This window comes from Neopsephotus bourkii, unplaced genomic scaffold (assembly GCF_033783945.1).
Source record: "Neopsephotus bourkii isolate Nb327-2 ecotype Australia unplaced genomic scaffold, CSIRO-AGI_Nbou_v1 NB_716, whole genome shotgun sequence".
Classification (NCBI taxonomy): domain Eukaryota; kingdom Metazoa; phylum Chordata; class Aves; order Psittaciformes; family Psittacidae; genus Neopsephotus; species Neopsephotus bourkii.
In genome coordinates, this window is record NW_026901215.1 from 2,975,938 (window position 1) to 2,998,057 (window position 22,120).

Below are 22,120 nucleotides of genomic sequence, written 5' to 3' on the forward strand. Positions count from 1 at the left end.
TAGCTCTTATGAACAAGTTTCCTAGAGTGTATATATTGCCTTTCATGCTACTGTTTCCTGAAAAAGGTGCTCAGATATTACAGATTAGTCAGACTAATGGCAAGATTGACAAACTCAGCCTGTTTTTTTCTCTAAGGGGAATATGGCCCTGAAAATAATTTTATGGAATCCACATGATACCATAACAAGCAATGTCTTGAGGTGCTGCAGTGCAGTGATGTATGAAAAGATGGTATACTAGCTACAAATAGGTGATTTTGCCAAAAGACTTTGTCTTGTATCTGCTAAGGAAGACAGTAAATTTGTTTTGCAGTAGCTTCTAGTTCAGACTGGGGTAATAGTAGCTACAGATTGCAGTGGTTGTGTTATAACCTTCACCCATGGAAGTAATGGTGGCAGTTAAAAGTTATTACAAGCAGCCTACAACTTTGGCACCTTTATTCCAGCAGCTGTAACTCCTATGATATTTATAGCTTTGCTATGGGCTCATACAATGAGAAACGACAGCAGGGTCAACACCCAGAAAGCTAAAGTTAAGAAAATATTTAAGAAATAGAAAAAAAAAAAAAAAGAAAGAGCACAATTTAAGGGTTTGAATCTGTCTCTCTGAATTTAAAGGAGCAGAAATTCCATTGCTTTCAGTAGGTGAGCTGGGCTTACATAAGATAGCTAATAAATGAACAAAGTTCCAGGAAGCTGACTACTTCACAGGCTCATAGTATCATCTGTTCAAAACAAAGCTGTTAAACAATTATGGTTTCCATCATCCACTTCATGGTTGTAGCTAAACCTAGCTCAGTTAATGATTGGAGGAGATGACTGAGTTGAGTACCATGTTTAACAGCAGGTTGTAATCAACTTCAGTGTGAAGATATAAATTACAATCAGGTGCTTTTAAAATCAAAAAAGCTTGAAACTATTGCAGTAGCACACAAGTAGACTGCTCTGTCAAAAGCACAGTCTTTGTATGTAGCAGAAGAGAAGCTCTTTCACACACTGTGGGACCAATTGTAACACTTCAGATTTAGTTAGGAAAAGTTGGCTGCAAGTCTCTCTTATGCCAACAGTGTGAGCAAGAAGAGGATGATAACTGTTTTCCTTTGACTCAAAACCAGATTCATGACCTAACACATTTCAGTGTAAACTACTGTATATTAAAAGTCAGGCTAGAAGTGAAGTCATTTACACATCAGGCTCAAACTGCATTTATGCTTACTAACACTTTTTGTGATGTTTGATTTTGAATGTCATCTACTTTGGGTAATAGTGAAATGAATGGAGTGCTTTGAATTACCAGTCTTTCAATTTGCATCAGAAATCAGCCACCACCATATTTTAAAGGCAAGCAAAAAAATACTTGGTGTTTTGTTGAAACAAGCCCTGGCTATAAATCATCAGAGTGACTATATACTTCATGTTCTGCTTTTTAATTACTTTGTAATTAAACACTGAATTTTCTGCTCATGTTTATGGCAGTAGAACGTTCTTGTGTACCACAAACAAATAGGCCTCAAGGTGGGTGAACAAAACACCTTTTCATGCATTAAGATTTAGGTTCTTAAACAGTTTCTTGGATATTTTAGAAATTAATCATAGCAGAAAAGGGAAAATGGTGTCATCATTTAAGATAATTCTTTAGAATGTTTTCACAGTCTGATACTTATCATTCTGCTTTAAAGGTATGTTTCAGACTTAAGCAATCTTCAGCAGAATTAAAATTTCCTCATTTCCATTGGCTAGGTAGTAATTAGCAATACAGGTTATGATAATATGGTCTCGGATGTTGTAATAAGCACCAAGTGAAGTTCAGGTTTAGAACTAATTTCTTAAATTCCTTTTTATTTCAGTGTTAACACTGGCTGCTCTACTATCACTTTTATTCCATTCTGCTGCTTAATTTTTGGAATCACTCAACTGATTGCTCATTATCATGCTGATTTTGTGTTCACATAAATGACTGCACAAGATGTAAAGCAACAAGAAAAGCAAACCTAGGGAATCTTCAGGCTGGCAGATGCATGCGTTTGCTTTTTACCTTCAGGTTTCACATGAGGTTTCAGACCAGAAATAAGAACTTACTGAAGCTTTCTGTTCACTAAAGGTTTTATGATAAATCTTCCTAGAAACATAGAGTTTGAACATAGATTGGGAGAGGAAGTTTGAACTCTGTGTTTGTGCTTCTGAGAGAGTCTGGCAAGCATGTATCTGTACCCCAGCATGAGGAGATGCTCAGTCAGGATGACTGTTTCTGTTGGGCCCAAAATAGTCACAGGGGAGTGTTACAGCTTTATGCTTCCCATCAGCCTATTTTTCTTGGCAAGACTTTGCCTTGCCTAATTTTACAAAATAACTGCACCTCTAAATAACAAAGAGGTGTTTCATCAGGTCCATGCCAGTTCTGCTTAATAGTGCTGGTATTTAAATCTAATCACTATTTTCTTTACACACAGCACGAGTACTGGAATAAAATCCATTTTTCTGAAATTTTTATAAAGCTCACTTTTTAAATTTACTTTTGAGTCTCTGCTTGTGCTGCAGTGCATCCGATATACTGTAAATACATAGTTTTTGAAGTGACAAGGTTAATTTCTCTTGCTTTGGGTATACATCTTCTGATGGAATAAGATGTGAAGTTTCCCAAGATTATGTAATAATCACTGCTCATTGCAAAAGGTATGGCTTGAGTCACCTTGCAGTACAAACGTATTCTTTCCTTTCCATGGAACATTGCCTGTAGGCCACTGCTCCCCAGTTTCTCGCTTTAGAAAGAGCCAGAATAGATTAACTAGTTGTAGTCACCTGTAATAATTTGCAGTGTGAGTGGAGCAGCCCTTACTCCCTCAGTCCTCTCCCACCTTCCCCTGTCAGTGCTGACCAAGCTGGCTGCCTATCAAGGTGGCTTTTCCTAAGGTTAATGTTATGTATCTGTGACCTGTCAAATGGAGGAAAGAAAAAGATCATAGAGGAAATTAGATAGATTAAATAAGGTTGTTAGGTACCTTTCTAGGAAAACTAGACTTGACTTGGCACATTGTAAATTTTGATGACTTAAATTCCTTTTTACATGGGGCTGGGGGGGAAATATGCTGTCAGCAAGCGAGCTTCCATACTGTACTTTTTTTGTGGTCTTATAAACTGGTTTCTGTTGTATTATTTTATCTATGTAGTTTAATTAAATGCAAAAATGTGCATCCCTGTTTCAGCCTAGGGGAGGAGGAGAACACAGAAAGAAAAAAGAGGATTGAAGGGAATCTCAGTATTTCTAAAAAAGCACTTAATGTTTTCAAGGAGCATTTCACAAGTATGTGCTGTTATGCATTTTGTGCTCAGATTTTTATATAGAAATTTGCAGTGGTCTTTGAGGCCAAGGAAACCTGTGGCTGAGCAGGAAGGGGAGATCTTATTCTAGCTCCATCCTCCACTCACTGATATGGTCCTCTCAGTTCTCCTGATGTGGTGCACTGCTGCCAGGAGTACCTTTCTGGCTGAAGGCATTTTCACATCATTCTGTCAAAAAGGCCTGAAAAGCATCGCTGTCAATTGAACCAGAATAACTTTCTCCTGTATACACATATGTACCTTGTTCCACAGCCCAGGTGTTACTGGACATTCCTTCAACAATACTGTGTGGTTACATCCTGATTAAGCCTTCCCTTTGTCTTTGATTGACATGGAGCTGTGCCCTACTGAATTTGCAGTCAGTTTAGCCTCTGTTTTTTCTTTCCGTTTCATATAAATAAGTAACTGTTCTCTTTGAGGCACTTTAATATTCAAATTTGGAGAACTGCAATTAGAGTCAGCACATTCTGACAAAAAAACATAGTTGCATAAAAGGTTTTTACATATAAAGGATCTTCTGGTCAGTTTCCAATTTATATTCAATTTTTTCTGCTTCATTTTGGACTTTTTCAGCATTGCTGAGTTCCCACATGAACATCTGCAACATAATTTTGATCATAAGTGCTTTATAATCATACACGCTATAAATATTAGATTGTCTTTTAAAGGCCTCTTCACTTTGATTTTGAATATTAAGTGGAACAAACAAAAAAAATTATTATTTAGACAATTGCTCTAATTTGAGTGTCCTCATTTCTAGGCTAAAATGCAAGTAAATTCTGCCATTGCTGGAGTTTGAACTGCATGGTCTTCTAATTAAGTAGTTTGCAGGACCAGTCAGAGAGCTTGAGGATTGGATTGAAACAGATATTAGTCTCTTTTGCAATAACAAACTCAAAAGATTTCTGAATAGGCAAATGAGAGCACAAGGGAAAATTTCTCCAACCTGCAGCAATGAGAATGCTCCTCATGATATATTCATAAAAATAAGATACAGCTGTGCAAAAAGCTTCCTTTCTTCCACCTGAACATAGATAACAAGCTGGATGCGTATATTTGCAGGTTAACAAGTAAACCTTTTCTGATCAAATGATCTTCCAGTACTGTGGCTCTTGAGTTCTCGAGGATCTGGGTGGAGATGGCTTAGCAAATGGATATGTTGATTGCCACCTCGGCTGTGTGTGTATTGGGAAGTTACTTTGCTCAAGCAGAGTTTCTGTAGTCATGCTTAATTTACATTTTGGAGGGCTTATTGGTTTATTACTCCACTACTGGTTTTAGACTGACTGGTTTGGGCCCAACAAGAAATTGAATAACTTGGCTGAAAATTCTTTAATGCTTTTAAAATCCTTAAAGATGGACTTTCCCTCCCCATGGAGAGATGCCACTATTGTAAAACCATGATAATGCAGGTTACTGCTCCTTTCTCTGATTACTGGTGTCTAATGTATTTTTATAGATAAACAAGGCAGAGACATCAAATGCAGAACTTCCTGTATATCAAGAAGTAGAGGTGAGCTGGAGATACATGACATGACAAATGGATGAGAGAGACAGACAGTGTAGCATATGCATCTTTTAATTTCCTTATCCATGTTTTCTTTTCTAACAACCAGGTTATGGAAAGAATGGAGATGTAGTTTTCTAGAGTTCACAAAGGAGTTAGGTCTCTAACATTTTTAATTTTATTTGTTCTTTATGAACTTTAGGAATTACCCTTTCTTCTGTGAACAAAGAATTTAATGTTTGCTTATATGTAAGAACCTGTGAGGAAGCTGCTTCCAAAGGCCAGTGATAGAGGCATGTAACTATTGTATACACTTCTGTTTAGGCCAGTGTATGTTCATGTGGCATACATATTTTATTTTTTTTACATAAATTATTTAAAAGGAGCTGTAAGTATGAGTAAGAGTTCCTATATTATGGCTCTTGTACTTCCTGAATAAGAGCAATAAAGGCCTGATTTCAGAAAACATCTGTATTTAGAACAGTACCCTGGGCATCCTCAAAACTACATATATGGCAAGATGTGTAGTTTCAACTATTTCTTGTAATGACCACACTTCCGTACTGCCTGAACACTGAAGTCTGGTGTCTGGAACTGTTTACATAGTTGAAAAGATATATGCATGTAAAACTTTTTCAGGATATATAGCGGAATTCACTGGCTGTGTCTGGGCACTAACTTGTAAAAGAAACCTCAAGATCACCTCATTCATGAAAAAGACCTAGCTTCTTGCTATTTTGGACTTTGTAAAAGCTCTGGGCAAGTGTCTCTTCCCAATGTCTCCTCAGCTGAAGGTGTGAGCAGGGCAAATGTCCTTACTGTGTTGGAAGGTAGTAAAGATGTAGAAGGTACCTCTGCCTGCACTTGTGAAAAGTCAGTGGGCTCAAATGTTGTAACAATAGATCACTGTAGTATTTGGTCATGCTGGCAGCAATGAGACTCACTGCATCTAGACAGATAATTTTAGTCTAATTCATTTAAATGAGCATGTAATACAGAAGACCAGAGAAAGCTCCTTATTCACAGAATGAAGCTAAACACAGCATCCAACATTGCTGTTTGCAAGTTGAAAACTTCCTTCTTGAATAATATCTAATAATCATCCTGGTCTGTGTGACCCGTATGTCAGCACATGCTGAGAGCACATCTATTTAGAAACCAGTCTCAATAATGCAGCTGCAGCCCTGCAGAAAACTGTGCTGCCTGAACATGCCTATGCGCTGCTCAAGCTAAAGGGAAGTTGTGCATAGGCACTGAAATCTAGTCTGTCCTCAGCAGAGTCTTATAATTAACCTATTATTGTAAGATTTTTGGATTTATTCCACAAGGAAAGAGAATCTAGTTGAGACATGAAAAATGTGTTAATCTAATATAATAATAGAATAGTGAAGTCTTGTGGTCTAATGACACATTGGTTTTATGAAAATCTCTTTTCTGTTTATCCCATGCAAAACTCAAAAACATTACACTCAAAAACATTATGTAATTGTCAATCCGTAATACATTTCTCTTGTCAGCTGAAAGACAGCAGTCTGCAATGACCAGCTTCATTTTTGAATGGAACAGTTCTTTGGAGCTCTTAATTTCTAGCAACTTTCATCCTGCAGGTATTACTTCTCTAATATAAAATGTTACAGCATAATTTTAGCTGTGTTCTGTATCCTGCTACTCATTGTAATCTCCTTCCTCATTCTTCCCAATATCCTTCCCCTTTTCCATTAGTCTTAACCACAAAGTGGGGTTTTTTTCTGAACTGATGTCACTGAGGAGGTATTTTTAAACAGCATTACCAAACAATGAAAGAGCTTCCTAGCAGAAAATTGCGAAGCACATAAAGAAGTTCATGGCTGAGATTTCTACATTATTCAACTCACTTGGTAATGTTTATCTCCCCAGCCAAAACTTCCCCTGTATGACTCTTTTGAATAGATGCCACATCACCCATATAGGACATCAAGAAGAAAAATTGCTGCTGCTTTTAATTATGAGATATAATAGAATTTTTGGAGTAACGGAATTCAGTATTGGAGGGACTTGTGTTATTTAATGACTTCTTGCCTTACAGGAAATGTCAAAATGAAAATATCAGGTGAAAACTTGGAAGGACACTTTCTTAGTTGCAGTTCTTGATAATGTACGTGTCTGCATTTAAGTGCTACCTCTGCATTTTCTCACAGTACTGATTATCAAAAATAAGCTCCACCCTGTCTGAAGTTTTGCCCTAAAGTCAGATTTGAAAAGGAGGTATATAGACCTTGTCTTTCCTTTATAGCTCTGAAAGTTGCAGCTTTGTATTGCTGGTTTCTTAAGCTGTTTTTACATATGCATATGAGCAGGATTGTTTTCTTTTTAATGTGGAAATACCATCTCCTTGCACATGAGGCATGATTGTGTAAAAGGTTTTGTGCATATACAAGACAGATGGGATTCCTCTCCAGCTTCTGAAGTCTGGGTTGCAGCGATCAACAGCTGAGTCTGTCATTTGGTAAGAATGAAGCAACCTCAGAAGATAAAAAGTTGCTCTCTTAGTTCTGACTTTCTGATGAGCTTTCTCTTACAATCAGCAATACCATTTCTTAATACAAGAAGCTCCAAAAAAAGAGATATATTTAAAAAGAATACTTGTATGTGTCACAACTGATCCTCCCTTGTTAATAACATTGGCACGGGTCTCTAATGCAGCCTGTTTCTATCTTAAAAAGGGAAAGTTTTCTTTAATGTTGGATGAGATTAAGCAGTCACAAGCAGGATGCTAATCATATAGACTAGCTATGAAAAACAGAGGGGCTCTTCCCATTGTCAACACAAGTATGCAAGAGGAAAACATCATCATTGGGTATTCCTTTTCCAATAAAGGGAAACATTTCCCAAATACTTTAGTTGGCTTGCAATTCCAGTGCTCACAAATAGAAGTTCTCAATTGAGCACTCTGAAATTGAGAATGCTCCAGATTGTATCAAGCGCATGCTAGGTCTTATAACGCTATTTTGCTTCTGGTTTGTTTCTTATTTGAGGTATGTCTCTTGCCAAAAATGTCACCATTGTATAAGAATGTCTACATATTCCCACTATGTTATGAGATTAAAAAATAATAAAAAAACAAGCATAGGCCTGTCTGAGAGGGCTTGAGAGAGATCATTATACAGTAGCTTATCTCTGATAAGCTGAACCACCTGAACATGTTGAAATCCACACTTGGAAAGGACTTGACATCATTTCTTCTCTTTCTGTCTTTCAGCAATTCTCTTAACAGAAGGAATAAATCATCATCCTGTTTCTCGCTGCTTCCCAAATATGTTCACATCCCCTGGATGTCCTTATGTTATGGATACAGGCAAGGGCTACCTGTGAAAGCTTACCACAGGGTCTGCTAAATCTTGAGCATGCTTTGGCTTGCAGAAGATGCTTAGGGCAGAAATGTAGCACTAAACAGTGGTGACAGATTCATTCATTGATTAAACACAACAAGAAGAAAACGAATGTGACTTTCAAAACATGAATGGTGACCTTAGGTTCTATAAGATACAATTAATGGCCGCTTGTTGCAATAAATGAATTCTTATTGTGTTTATTGCATATGCAAAATCATCTCTGAAACAGGGTAGTAAATAGCTTTTCACAAACAGTATTTTTTTCAGAGTGTTATTACAAAACTGTTAGGCAAAATGTATACATTTTCCAAGAATAGCAGGATGCACTCTTTTCAGTTAATAGAAGTTGGATATTTTAATTCATATGCAAATGGAAAATAAGTGTTTAATGATGTTCTCCCTCTGAATTGCCTGATGCATCCCAGACTCTACAGAAAGAGTATGTCAGTCCTCCTTTTGTTATAAAGAAATTCTGATCTTGCAAGACCTTCCTGATGACAGTGTGAATGATGCCATTTTAACTTACAGTATATTGTTCACTCTTTCATCAAAAACAGAAGTCTTGAAAAATTTCTTGGACATGCATTTTTCCATAACCTTATGGGCGAGGTACAAGTGTTTTCAAGCTTTGATTATTCCTTCACATTTCTGAAATATTGATAGAAGCTTATGAAATAATGTGTTTACTGCATCTAACCTCCTGTGCTTCCACATTTCTCATCTCACATTTTAGTGTAACTGGGTTTTTAGCTGACACATTTCTGTACCTTTACTTTAAATAGATATTAGTTTAATTGCTTATGTGTTGCTTCTCTTTTTTCCAAATGCAGAAGTTCAGGGATTGAGATACCCAGACATGGTTTAGCTTCTTGCCCGTCTCTTGAGACCGTGGTAGCTCCACTGGAAGGTCAGAGAAGAGTGACTAAAGTCTTGACTGAGGGAAGGATTGCTTTTCCTAAAGGAAGAATAAGATAAGTAATGATTAATTATAATCCATATAATTAGCACATGACTGTGATTGTGGAAAACTTGAGTGGCATTTACACAAGGAAGGGCACAACTGGTCCTAGGTTAGATTGCCCAATTTTGCCTCCCTGGAAAACCATGTGGGAAAAATGTGTCTGCCTTGTTGAGACCTACCCACAGTACATCCATGAATAATAAGATAGAAAGAAAGAGGGAAAATAGTTTCTTGAAAAGGAGGCATTTTTACACTGTTGATTACAACTCTGTGGGAATGATAGTAACAGCATTAATTTACTATGACTTCACCAAAGACTGGACAATGAGACACTAAAAGCTTATACTGCCATGATTATATAGCAATAGAAGGAAATTGCAATGGATATTCCTCTGTATGACTTACATTAATAATTTCTCCAGACTTCCTCACACTTACTGAGTTTTATGATTTTTAAGGACATGGAGGAGTTCTTTTTGTCCCCTACTTTCCAAGTCTGACAGCTTAAGCACAGCCACATGCTTTCCTTCTATTTCTCCTCATATTGCACCTCAAGCAGTTAGAGGGTAAATGAGCATAATGCAACTTTCTGTAACCATGGCTGATGCTTCTCTGCCATTTCTGACCTCATCTGTGCTGAAGTAGAATATATGGCAAATCCTAAACATGCCAGATGGAAGAAAATCAATCACTTTAGTAAATGTGTGTTGAAGAAATCCACACTTACTGGTTCTTTCAATAATATCTCTGTAAAAATACAAGTCAAATGGGTGTACATATGTAAAATATATTAGAATTGCAGAAAAGGGATTTTATGGAGCTCTTTTAGGAAGATCTGGGACAGATGTGTTAGATACATTGCCAGAGGAATGCAATATTTTCATGGATTTCCTACCTTACAGAAAGTAACTGTCATAACACATCAAAGTGCCAGTAAGTTAGAAAATTCATGTAAGCAGTTAGCTGTATTATAGAAAAATATCATTTCCCAGAAGGACATATCTTTGAATACTTTTTTCTTTCCTGCTATGTCGTCTCCTAACATTGATGGCAAGTTAGGCTCTTTTTTATTCTTACTGATCAAAAATAATGTGTATTATATTTGCATCCTCTATCTTTTCATTGCCAGCCATTCCCAATACTGTAGAGGCTCCCCAGGCACTGCTGAACAACCTGAACTCTGAATTAAAGGTTTTTGAGCAACTAGTGAATAATAGTGTATAAGAAATTCTTGTTGTTTGCTGATGAAACAACACACTTCAAATGTTTTTCCCCCTTCCAAGCTCAAACATGTACATATTTTAAATATGAATAAGGTTTTCTTTTTCCAGAGGAAGTCATATATTGCATGCAGTAAAAAGTAGGCTTTTTGAAAGAGGAAGCTGGAGAAGCAAACGACTTGCTGTTATAAACAGTTTCAAAGGTTTAATGCATTTGAAATGTGTTTCTTTAGACTGATACAAACACATACAGATATTCTCAGTCTGCTTCAAATTCTGCTGCTATTAAATAAAGTTTAAACCCGTTCTTAAGTGAATTGATCTAAATGGCAACTGTCCAAAGAAAGTTTGACTTTTTTTTCCCCTCTGTATTTCAAGTCTAAGTGAGGTGATTGTTTTGTGAAACCTTGAATTTGCTCAAAGCCAGTAATTTCCTATTTGCTTTTCCACATTTAGTGCCTCATCACTGTAAAGCAGCTTCTAGTCCCCAGACTCCTGCTGTTGGTTGGAGATTTTACTTGTGTTTAGATTGAGCATAACAGTATATACACCTGTGCTGCTGAAGCTTGAGTGCTCTGCACACTGGATTGCAATTGCAGTTGCGGATATATGAACAATCAAAACAAAAGTGTTCAATGATAATAGGATTAGCACTGGGAGATTTCATTCCTTTATCTCTCCAACCAATAAAACACAAATTGTTTTAGTGCTGGCTGGCATTTTCCATTCAAAATATGTTTCTACAGAGACTCTGGAAAACTATTATGTGAGTGTAAATGAGATTAAGCTGATGCTGTGGCTCTTTATTATCTGAGCTTTTAAGATTCAACACATGAATCAGTCCTTTTATAAGTAAGTGTGAATAGAGAAAGTATTGTAAGAAAGTCAGACATTTGAGGAAAAACACCTGAATAGATTTGGTAGCGGTTTATGACTGAAGGAAATGATACAGAATTTGTGACGGAAAAGCCATTGTTCACCTCTGTTAAATTGGCTTTATCTATGTTAGTTTGCTGTTATAACACACACAAAATAGATTTGAGGTTTCCACCCCCTCCCAAGGTATAAATAGCTATTTCCATGTTGAAGATTTTGTTTTATCTTTATTCTGTGCATTCTCTGAAGAACGTGCTAATATCAAAGACTGAACATGCAACGCACTGAGTATTGTTTGCTGCCTTGAACCTCTGCCAGCAAGACATGAAGTGAATTTACTACCAGGATAGAATTGGGTTTTATTTCTTGTCATGCATTTGTCTTTCAGTCTGACATCCCTAATGTGAATGGCTTTGTCTGTGGACTCTGCTTGGTACCGCTGGCAGCGACTAGGAGCTCAGAGTTCCTCCCAGACTACCTCAGAATCAACACCACTGCTGTCTTCTGCCAGAGACAAACCAAAATTCAACTTAAACAAATGGAGGATTGTGTTACCTGACAATGAGAGACAGCGGAAAGACTGGAAGCAAGCTTCTCCATTTTATTGTGGAAACAGGATACAGACCACAAAATACACATGGTTCACTTTTTTGCCCAAAAATCTTTTTGAGCAGCTTCACAGGTAAAAAAACATAATTCAATGATACATGAGGTTTAAGAGCTCTAGTTGAGAAAATGATATGTGAGAACAATAGAGGAGGGCTGCTTTTGTAGCTGTCACATTACTAAAATCTAGTGATGATTATTTGTAACCAAATGTCCCTTAATTCACACTGAAATGTTTAAAGCAAATAAACACTGGGTGTACTTAACCAATGTTGTGGCCAGCTTCCTGTCTGAGTGCTGGAACGGTTTTCTATGTAAAAATTACAAGTTTTTTATTTAAAAATCCATCTGTTTCTTCTTGAATAAACCTTTATTTTTTAAGGAGATGAAAAAACATTCATTGGATGTGTTGAAACACCTATGAAATTCTGTAGATTTCAAAGGCAAGCAACTTTGTTTACCAGCTTATAAACAGTACACATATATATGCAAATGCTAGGTCAGGTTTCTTTCCAAGTGCTGGTTCGAAATTATGTGGCCAGCATAACAAATTGTATCAATAAGATGCTCCTGGAAATATCATTGTAATAAATATAAATGAAAGCTGTATATACATCTCTAGCTTTGAAATTTTCATTCTGTATATTAGATTTACACATTTATAGTTTGACCTTCCACCAGTGGAACACTTTATGGATCCTTCCATTCTAAACATGTGGGTTTTTACACCCATTCTGTTACACTGGTTTGGGGTTTTGAAGGTTTGGAGGCTTTTGTTTGATTTTGTGCTTATTTTCAGGACTCAGGCAATGGGGGATCATTAAAGAAGTTTCAGCTCCTACAGGAAAAAGGTGTTCATAATAAGTGGAAAAATTAAGGGTAGCTATAATATTATTAAAATGTACATCACAGGCTCTTCTAAAGAAAAAATTAGCATCTCAGTTAAGCAACGGATTAATTCATTCTGGGAAAGGAAGAGGGGAGGGTAAAGGAGTGAAAAGATTAATGTTCCTTTGACACAAAATAGGGGGTGTTCATTAAGAAAAGGACACATTCTAATTTCTGACTACTTTTAATTTATTTTATACCTTTTCAGGCTGGGTAATCTTTATTTCTTCTTTCTGGTGGTGTTGAACTGGTTCCCACAAGTAGAAGTCTTCCACAGGGAGATTACTATGCTGCCTCTGATTGCAGTGCTGCTTGCCAGTATGATTAAAGATGCTGTAGAAGACTACAGAAAATACCAATTTGATAAGACTATAAACTCCTCTAAAACCAGGGTATATGACAAGTAAGTAAACTAAACTGATTATTTTTACCTGTGTTTGATGTGGTAGAAACCGCTCATCTGATTTTGTACAGTTCCCTCACTGATCCTTTGGAGTATAGTAACTTTGGAAAAGCTGTTACAAAAGAGTTTTGTTCTGCCTTTCGAAATGCCTTATTTCTCTCACTTAAGTCATCCTGAGATCATTGAAGTTTTGTTTCATATCACAGCAGTGTGTGCTGATATACAAGTTTTCATTCCAAGTTTCCAAACCAGCTTGCCAACACACACAACATCCTCCCCGGCTAGCAGAAGAATCTGGAGGGAAAATGCAATGTATCCAAGTCTGGAAAGGATTACTGGAGCTGTTTAACAAATTGGGGCGATGTCTTTCTGACCTTTGGGACTAAAACCATTAATACAAAAATTAATAATAAACTACATCTAAGCATAACCAGGAACTGAAAAACAATGTATAGGACTTGCAGTAACCGCAGGTGATCAGTACACCACAGTTTCACTTTGGAGATGGTACAACACCTGCTGTAAGCTGCAATGTTTGCTCAGTACTGACTCAGAAGGAAGAAATATTTTCATGTGCAATTCTTATTGCAACATTTTTATTTCATCATAGTTTCTTGTCCAAGTACCAACTTGACTTGAGAGTACTTAGCTTGTCACTATACAATGAAATAGCAAGGAGTTTTCATTTAGAACAAGTTTAAATGTTTGGATCTCTTCCTTTTTTCTCCTTTCCTTAAGCCCAGGTCATAGAGAAAAAATTACTGTGATTTCCACACGTCTCATTAGCTTTCATGGAAACTAGCCCTCATTTGTGCTAGCATACTTACATGTCAGAGGCACAGGGACCAATGGGGAAGATGAGAGGCTGGAAGGGGTGACTGGGTGAGAGAGGGATGCTTTAGGTGTCCAGAAGCAGGAGGTCTATCAGAGAAAGATCAGGCTGAGGGGAAATCTAGGTAGACTGCCCTTCAATTGCCTATGTTATGTATAATTCCCACAACTACCATATCATAGGTTTGTTTATTTAATAATCCATTTTATGGTCATGAAAGCAAACAGCAGATAGAGGAAGTAAAAGAGAGAAATAGTGTCAGTATTGAGACTTACAGCAACTGTCTGTTGACTTCTGGGACACGCAGCTCTGCCTATTACCTTTGAACTTCCTGGCAACACCCAAGCTTATAAAATGATTCTGAAATTCATGGAGTGAACCGTGAAAATAGTGTGTGTGCTCTCAGCTTTGTCACTGCTCTGTGTTAAAAGAGAGACACTTCATGTGAGGAGACAGTCAATGCCAGGGAAGTGCTCTGAACAGGGCCTCCAGGTGTGTGCTAACAGGAATAACAAAACATTCAGGATGCTTTTGTCATATGAAAGGTGCAGCCTCCCCAGCAGGCTCTAGGACCCGGCGCAGCTGAGTCAGGATAATACCTGTCCCTAGGCAGGTGGAGGCTGGGGTGGAAGGAGAGGCAGCACCGGGATTCGGGCACCTCAACTCTTTTCTCTACCATTCCGGAGTTTGTTTGGATTATTGAACTCCTATACCTTTGTTGGATTTCAACTTGAGGCTACATTTTGATAGGAAAACAAGATGTCAAGGAAAAGTGTTCCAGGCTGCTTCTCTAGAATGATATGGAAAAAACATTTTTTCAAGGAAACCTGCTGCCAGTGTGGTACTCCAGACACTGAAATCCAGAATGAAGAGCTGGAGAAGAGAGGAAAGGTAAAGAAAAGAAAGAAGAAAAATGAAAATAAACGAGTGATTGTCTCCAACTTGAGCTTTGGCAGTAAGAAGTGGAAGGAAAATCCAAACAGATACTATGACTCCAATAAAATTAAGACTACAAAATATACCATCTTGACTTTCCTCCCTAAAAATATCTACGAGCAGTTTCACCGCTTTGCTAATATTTATTTTGTGGTTATTGCACTGCTGAATTTTGTGCCCATCGTGAATGCTTTCCAACCAGAAGTTTCTATAATCCCAATTTGTGTTATAATGGCAATGACAGCCATTAAAGATGCTTGGGAGGACTTCCGGCGGTATAAATTAGACAAAGAAATCAATCACATGGGATGCTACATCTACAGCAGGTGAGTTTCATACAACTTTTATTTCCCCAAAAATGTCTTCAGATCTCTTATAAATGGTGAGGCTTTGTTTATAAAAATTGATAACTGCAGGAAAATCACAGCGATTAAGTAAAACTGAGAAAAATCCCAAGGACTATATTTCACCCAGTATTTGTTCTGATACAGTGAAAGATAATTCTTTTTTGGTTTAAACCTCATTTTCAGACTGGGAAGGTAAATTTGAGTTTTGTATTATTGGTGTGGCTATGGCCTTTTAAATACAGAGTGAAAACAGACGCTGTCGTGGGACCTGTTTGCATTCTTAGATACAAAGGAAAACCTCTTAAAACCCTAACCCTCTGAACTATGTTTAGTTTTATTCTCTACACTGTACACTGTTCTCAGTTGTATTTCTTTTACAAGGTTGTATGTAAAATAAAACTGTAAAAATGCTATTTAAAAATGGGAGATAGTAATATATGTGTCTGCTCAGTCCCCTCTAAGTGAATTAACTACATGTGTCCATGCTCAGTACTTCAACATGTCTCATGGCCTCTTCTTGCTTTTAGGAGTTTTAGAATTTTGAAAATTATGTTTTGATACAAACAAAATCGTATCAAAACCGTTCTCTCAGCAAAGTGGAAAATCACTTCTCCTTGTTAAAATCTCACATCTGAGAGTCAGAAGAGCAAAACTTTCCATCTCTGTGAATGCTGCCTGTCATATGTCAAATTAATCAATAGTGATTAATATAATGCACAGTTTCACAAGCAAGACCTTGCAGAACTCTGGCTTTTATTACACCGCACTGTCATTTCTGTTTGTTTCTCTTGTATGTGTTTGTCAGATTTTTATTTTTATATCCTGCTGGTTAAATAGGAAAACAATGGATTTGCTTGTCAGGGGACTAAACTTATCCCCACACATAGATAATGACTTGCCAGAAACAAAACCTCACCGCTCTTCTTGCCAAATTGTCCAAAAAAAAAACAGACATTTTACAAGTTTCTAAATATTGTTTCCTTAACATTTATTCTCTTCCACCGTGAAGACTGTCAATAATTGTAGCTCTTTGGGTGGGGTGGCTAAATTGGCTCTTCTGCCTACCTCTGAGATTGCAATCTATTTGGACTTTTTTAATCTTTTCAATATTGCATTAACACATGAAGCAATGGATTATTTCTTAACACTCGTTAAAACTAGTATGAAAGAGAATAGGTGGTGCAGTAGGTACTACTGAATGAATCGGCATAGAAATCATTGCTTTACATAAAGCAACCATGTTAAATATGAATTATCCAAAAGCCTTTTATCATGGGAACGTGAGAAATGGGGAATACAATAAGACTTGTTTTGTATAAGAGAAAAATGTCCATAATGGAATTATAATATATGTACAGGTCCAAATTCAAATTATAGCCATGAGTACCTAAAACTTGATATGGGCCTGTCTTAAAATTGATTATCCCATCCCATAAAAGAGACTTTGATCTATGAATAAGTGTTGCCTAGAATCTTGTCTATCACTAAGGTTTTATTGCCCAAAAACATGATGTAAGGAAAGGAAAATGAGGAGGGCTTCAGACTGTCTAGCATTCACCCTGTCTAGAAATATCATTCGTAATTATAATTGCCATCAGATCAGTAGCTACAGCTTATTATATCATGAATAATTTTAATCAGGCTTCTATAGTGCTTTGGGAAGCTGATATTTCTTGTTCTTCTTGCTGCCTGCAAAGTCATGGAAGAGCATAATGTCTTCCAGTTTTCTTCCTTATGAGTCATCTTCTGTAGGTAATTTTTTAACATAGGTGAAAGTCCTTTTTAAAGCACAGCAAATTTTGCAAGTCTTGTGGCAGCAAAATATTCTTTTTAATAAAGCAACTGATCTTCCATTCTAAGATGAAAGAGTACTTAGAATTTAAGTGTTAATCTTGGAGAGTACAGGGTATTTCAGATTTCAGTAACAAGAACTTTGGTTCCTGTTCAAAAAAAAAAACTCAGTTAAATACAAAGGCAGAACAATCTTTACCAAATGCTGAATGTTATCTAAAACTTTCTTGAAGACTAGGGGAAATGAAGTAACTTGCCTTCTTTCAACACAGAGCAAAGGAAATTTAATTTAAATAGGCTGCCCTGTAAACACATTTCTTCTCATTTTCTCTTCACAAGGATCAGCTGGAATGGGAAATCTAGTCTGCTAGCCAAATGAAAGAAAAGACACTTCAAGCAGTATTTAAAGAACATTTAATTGAGAAAATGGGAGACAATTAATAAGTCATTGAAGTGTCTTGGGGAGATGCAATAACTTAGATCTAATATTTGATTGTGGAGGTTTCAATTTCTGAACCAAAACTTCTGGAATCAAAATAATTGCATACCAACTGTTGTGCTGTCAGAAGGAATTGCTCAACATGAAAAGAAGAGAACAAAAGATTTGGTTGCAGATGGCACAGACCTATGTTTAATTGCTTTTTTTCTCCTGATGTTCTTCAAAGTATACTTTGTCTGCTTTCAAATTTTTATAAGCAAGTCAGTTTCCATTACTACAAAATTGTCAAAGCATTTTCTATGATGTTCTGCTTTATTATACCTCTTTAATTGTATTTTAATTCCTGAGATCACCTGGTTTCATGCAAACTTAATCAGTTATTCTTCATCCAGAACATTTAAACATGTTTCACATGTTCACTTTGCTATGCCCAGACACCTTGTAGTCGAGATCTGTGCGTAGATCACTCTCTTCATCTTTCTTGTCAGTCAGTCCCTCCAAACCTACTGTGTTTACTTTTCTCTGAACTCTCCCTGGTTTGTCATTGACTTATTAACAACACAGGCTAGCACTAACTGTAAGTAAGCTGTAAGTGAATTTCAACCCCACAATTGCTAAAAGCTATTATTTCATTTTCTTGACATATTACAATTGTCTAGGAACTACTTGATATGCAATTAATGTATGGCCAGGATCTGATATACCCCTAGGATTAAGCTATAACAGTGTATAAATTAGAATCATAGAATCCATAGAATAGTTAGGGTTGGAAAGGACGCTAAGATCATCAAGTTCCAACCCCCCTGCCATGGGCAGGGACACCTCACACTAAACCATCTCACCCAAGGACTCGTCCAACCTGGCCTTGAACACTGCCAGGGATGGAGCATTCACAACTTCCCTGGGCAACCCATTCCAGTGCCTCACCACCCTAACAGGAAAGAATTTCCTCCTTATATCCAATCTAAACTTCCCCTGTTTAAGTTTTAACCCATTACCCCTTGTCCTACCACTACAGTCCCTAATGAAGAGTCCATCCCCAGCATCCCTATAGAATCGTAGAATGGTTAGGGTTGAAAAGGACCTTAGCATCATCTAGTTCCAACTCCCTTGCCATGGGCAGGGATGTCTCACACTAGACCATGTCACCCAAGTCAACCTGGTCTTGAACACTGCCAGGGATGGAACATTTATCACTTCTTTGGGCAATCTTTTCCAGTGCCTCACCACCCTCACAGTAAATTTTTTTTTCCTTAAATCTAACCTGAACTTCCCCTGTTTAATTTTAAACTCGTTACCCCTTCATCTATCACTACAGTCCCTGATGAAGTGTCCCTCTCCAACATCCCCATAGCCCCCCTTCAGATATTGAAAGCTGCTATGAGGTTTCCATGCAGCTTACTCTTCTCCGGGCTGAACAGCCCCAACCTTCTCAGCCTGTCTTCATATGGGAGGTGCTCCAGTCCCTTGATCATCCTCGTGCCCTCCTCTGGACTTGTTCCAACACTTCCATGTCCTTTTTGTGTTGAGGACACCAGAACTTCACACAATACTCCAAGTGAGGTCTCACGAGAGCAGAGTAAAGGGGCAGGATCACCTCCTTGGACCTCCTGGTCATGCTCCTTTTGATGCAGCACAAGATACGGTTGGTTTTCTGGGCTGTGAGCACAAGCTGCTGGCTCACGTTATCTTTCTCATTGACCAACAGCCCCAAGTCCTTCTCTGCAGGGCTGCTATGAATTTCTTCTCTGCTGTAGCTGTGCCTGGGGTTGCCCTTACCCAGCTGTAGGACCTTGCACTTGGCTTTGTTGAACTTCTTAGCTTCCAGACAGAATCTCACAGTTCTAGAAAGTTTAACCTTTTTTTTATTCCCTCAGAGTTTCAATAGTCACTCAAATACAAATGCAAGGACTATGCCCAACTCAAGATGGAACAGGAACACACTTGACTGAATGCACATACATCAGACAGCAACAGCCATAAAAACATTAACATTATTTAAATTATTCACATTGCTTAATTTTAATCGCCTAAACTCGGATATCTGAGACAGCGACTCAGAGAATCCTAGTTTACGTGCTTTGAATCATCCTGTTGAGCTGTCATGTAACTAGCTAAGTCACTAAGCATCCTAAATGAAACAGCCTGATTACTCTTTCAGTAGAAAGTTCTTCTGCAGTGCTTTCAGGCCCTGTGGTTTTCAAGCAGTTCCTAAAAGCATTAATCTCCTCCTCCTCTGTAGATGTGGTGACGTGTGTGATACAAAAACTTCAGGGATGGCCTTTGCTGTGACTCTTTATCTGCTTTTAGTGTAAGGTTTCATATCATTTAAAGATTTATGAACCAACACTAACTCGGTTAGTCCTAGAGCAGTAATCTGAAAATACAAGGAACTCATCTCTGTGCTGCATGAAGTTAGAACTGCCAACAGCTGAAAAGCTGGAATTGTCTTAAGCTAGACTCACTGGTTTGAAAGTGAATTAAAGCATTGAAGTCAATTGAAGTTTTGTCATTCAGTGTGGCAGTTTACTCTATGATAGCAATGGAGATCTGCTGTGTACAGGTTACCATATGAACAGTATACCTTTTATTTTCTTAAAATTAGAGAAACTGGGTAGTGAAGACAAAGGCTGCCTTTCTGTTTTAACATTCATGTGCTTTGATCAGCTGGACCTTCTGAAGGGAGAAGAGTGCACCTCCCCTGGATGCTCCCTATGTCTGGGATTGCAACTGGGACTGGCCAGGGACTCCGTGATCAGCAGAGGTCTGTGGCCACTGTGACACAGCAAAGAAGAGTAGGGAGCATGACTGAAAAAAGGAATTTACCTGCTGTTAAATCTCAGAGGTGAAATCAAAAAGACAGCTTTTCTTGACCCCGGAGACATCACATGCAGCTGATTCAACCCAGGATGAACCTGAAAGCTTGTAGAGTAGAAAGCAGGATGACAGGAAAATACCACCCTGTCAAGGGCACAGTAAGCAAAAAGACTTTTGTTGCCAATGCTTTCATCTGAAGTCTTGCTCAGCAGCACTGAGTTTTCATTTGTTAAAGAGCCTTTTCTTTCTGTTCATTATTTTTGTTTTCTAACAAAGCATAACTTTAAAGACCAGGAGCCTGCTGGAAGTTTCAGTGAGTTTGTTGTATACACCAAAAAAAAGAGAAAGCCTAAATCCTGTGGCCAAGTTCAAGTCCCACCCCTTTCCCTCAAGCAAAATTTTCCTGGGCATAGCAGTATCAAGGCTTCTACACCTCAGTGGTGCTTTGTCTGAACAACTCATTAATTTCATCACCTGGAAGCTGAAGATCTCCAGCTCTTGAATGGCTGAGGTGCATTCCTGCAATAGCCGCAAAGCATGAACTTTGAGCAACTGATACATTAATTATTTCTATAAAAATAGCAATATGAATAAGTTACAATGATTGCAATGGTATGATGTTATTGCAAGTCACTATCTATTAGGACAGATCCAGCTATTACAAGACTCCAACTGGTTTGTGTATTGCTTTGTCAGAGCTTTCTTTGAGATCTATTACCTGCCAAGGCATTTAATGCTGCTTCGCAGAAAAAGTGCACTGGTTTAGCAGACAGCAGCAGAAGCTAACGACTAAAGGCAAAGGGCAACTAAATGAGAACCTATGGTTTTGGCTCAGACATCTGCAAAATCATGACCTCATGGAACTGAGTTCCATCCTAGCTGTCTGAATTTTTAAAACACCATTAAGACCTAAAGAGAAGCATGTTTCTACGGTGTTACCTTAAGAGCTACATGGTCATGTAAGGAGACAATTATAACAAAAAAAGATGATATAGGCTGTGCCTTCCTGAAACTTGATAAGTTAATGGGAGTCCTTAGAAACTAATGTTAATGATTAGCCAGTAAGTGAGAGACCTTAGAGTTACCTGTTCATTCCAGCTGGTGCCAGACAAAAACATAACAATCGTATTTTGTTCAAGGCAGTTTTAAAAAAATATTGGATTTTCCTCAATACAGTAATCCATAACTTTTATTTCTTCATTTGGTACAGGTCATCATAAAATTGAAACAGATTTTAAAAAAGGCAAGTTAAAAGAAATCCCAAACCTTGTATATGGACGTATAATACATTTTTAAAGCAGAGGTATTTACTTAAAGTTCATATAAACTTGAATTGATTACAGATGTTGAACATTCATTTTTATTATTGAGAGAATAGCTTCCTTGTTAGGATACTATAGACAATTTTAGCACATTAAAAGATAGGATCTATTGCTAATGTTAAGGAGTTTGGAATACCAAAATGGTTTAGAGATGCATTTTATTAGACCTCAGAAATACTTCATTCCCATTATCTTTAAAAGATGCTCATTGCTCTGTTAAAGTAGTATTGAAATCCTGAGAGACTGGGGCTGTGGGGAAAGCCTATAGCTGCTTGCTATGGAGAGCTTGTTGCAGGACTGGATACTGCTAAATGACATCATTGATGCTGGTGGGCTGATGTCTATATCACAAAAGCAACCTTCCCATCTACTCTATAGTATCTTCTTGTTCTCAGATAATGCCTCTTGCTTAGGAATATAGTCAGCCAGGTTGTGCTGCACTTTGACCTATGGGCAGGTTTCAGA

At 37.6% G+C, this 22,120-nt stretch overlaps 1 protein-coding gene across 4 annotated transcripts in view; it reads left to right on the plus strand.

Annotated features, from left to right (window-relative positions):
• Window positions 1–22,120, plus strand: part of ATP10B (ATPase phospholipid transporting 10B (putative)) — a 205,594-nt gene that overhangs the window by 142,300 nt on the left and 41,174 nt on the right. For 2 of the 4 annotated variants that reach the window (XM_061354086.1, XM_061354089.1), the window contains exons 3-5: window positions 9,048–9,192; window positions 11,663–11,956; window positions 12,977–13,171. In XM_061354086.1, the coding sequence (XP_061210070.1) occupies window positions 11,682–11,956; window positions 12,977–13,171 (470 nt within the window). In that variant the 5' untranslated portion in view covers window positions 9,048–9,192; window positions 11,663–11,681. Of the gene's footprint in view, window positions 1–9,047; window positions 9,193–11,662; window positions 11,957–12,976; window positions 13,172–14,825; window positions 15,266–22,120 lie in introns of those variants that run through there. The other 2 variants (XM_061354088.1, XM_061354087.1) reach the window with 2 other exon arrangements.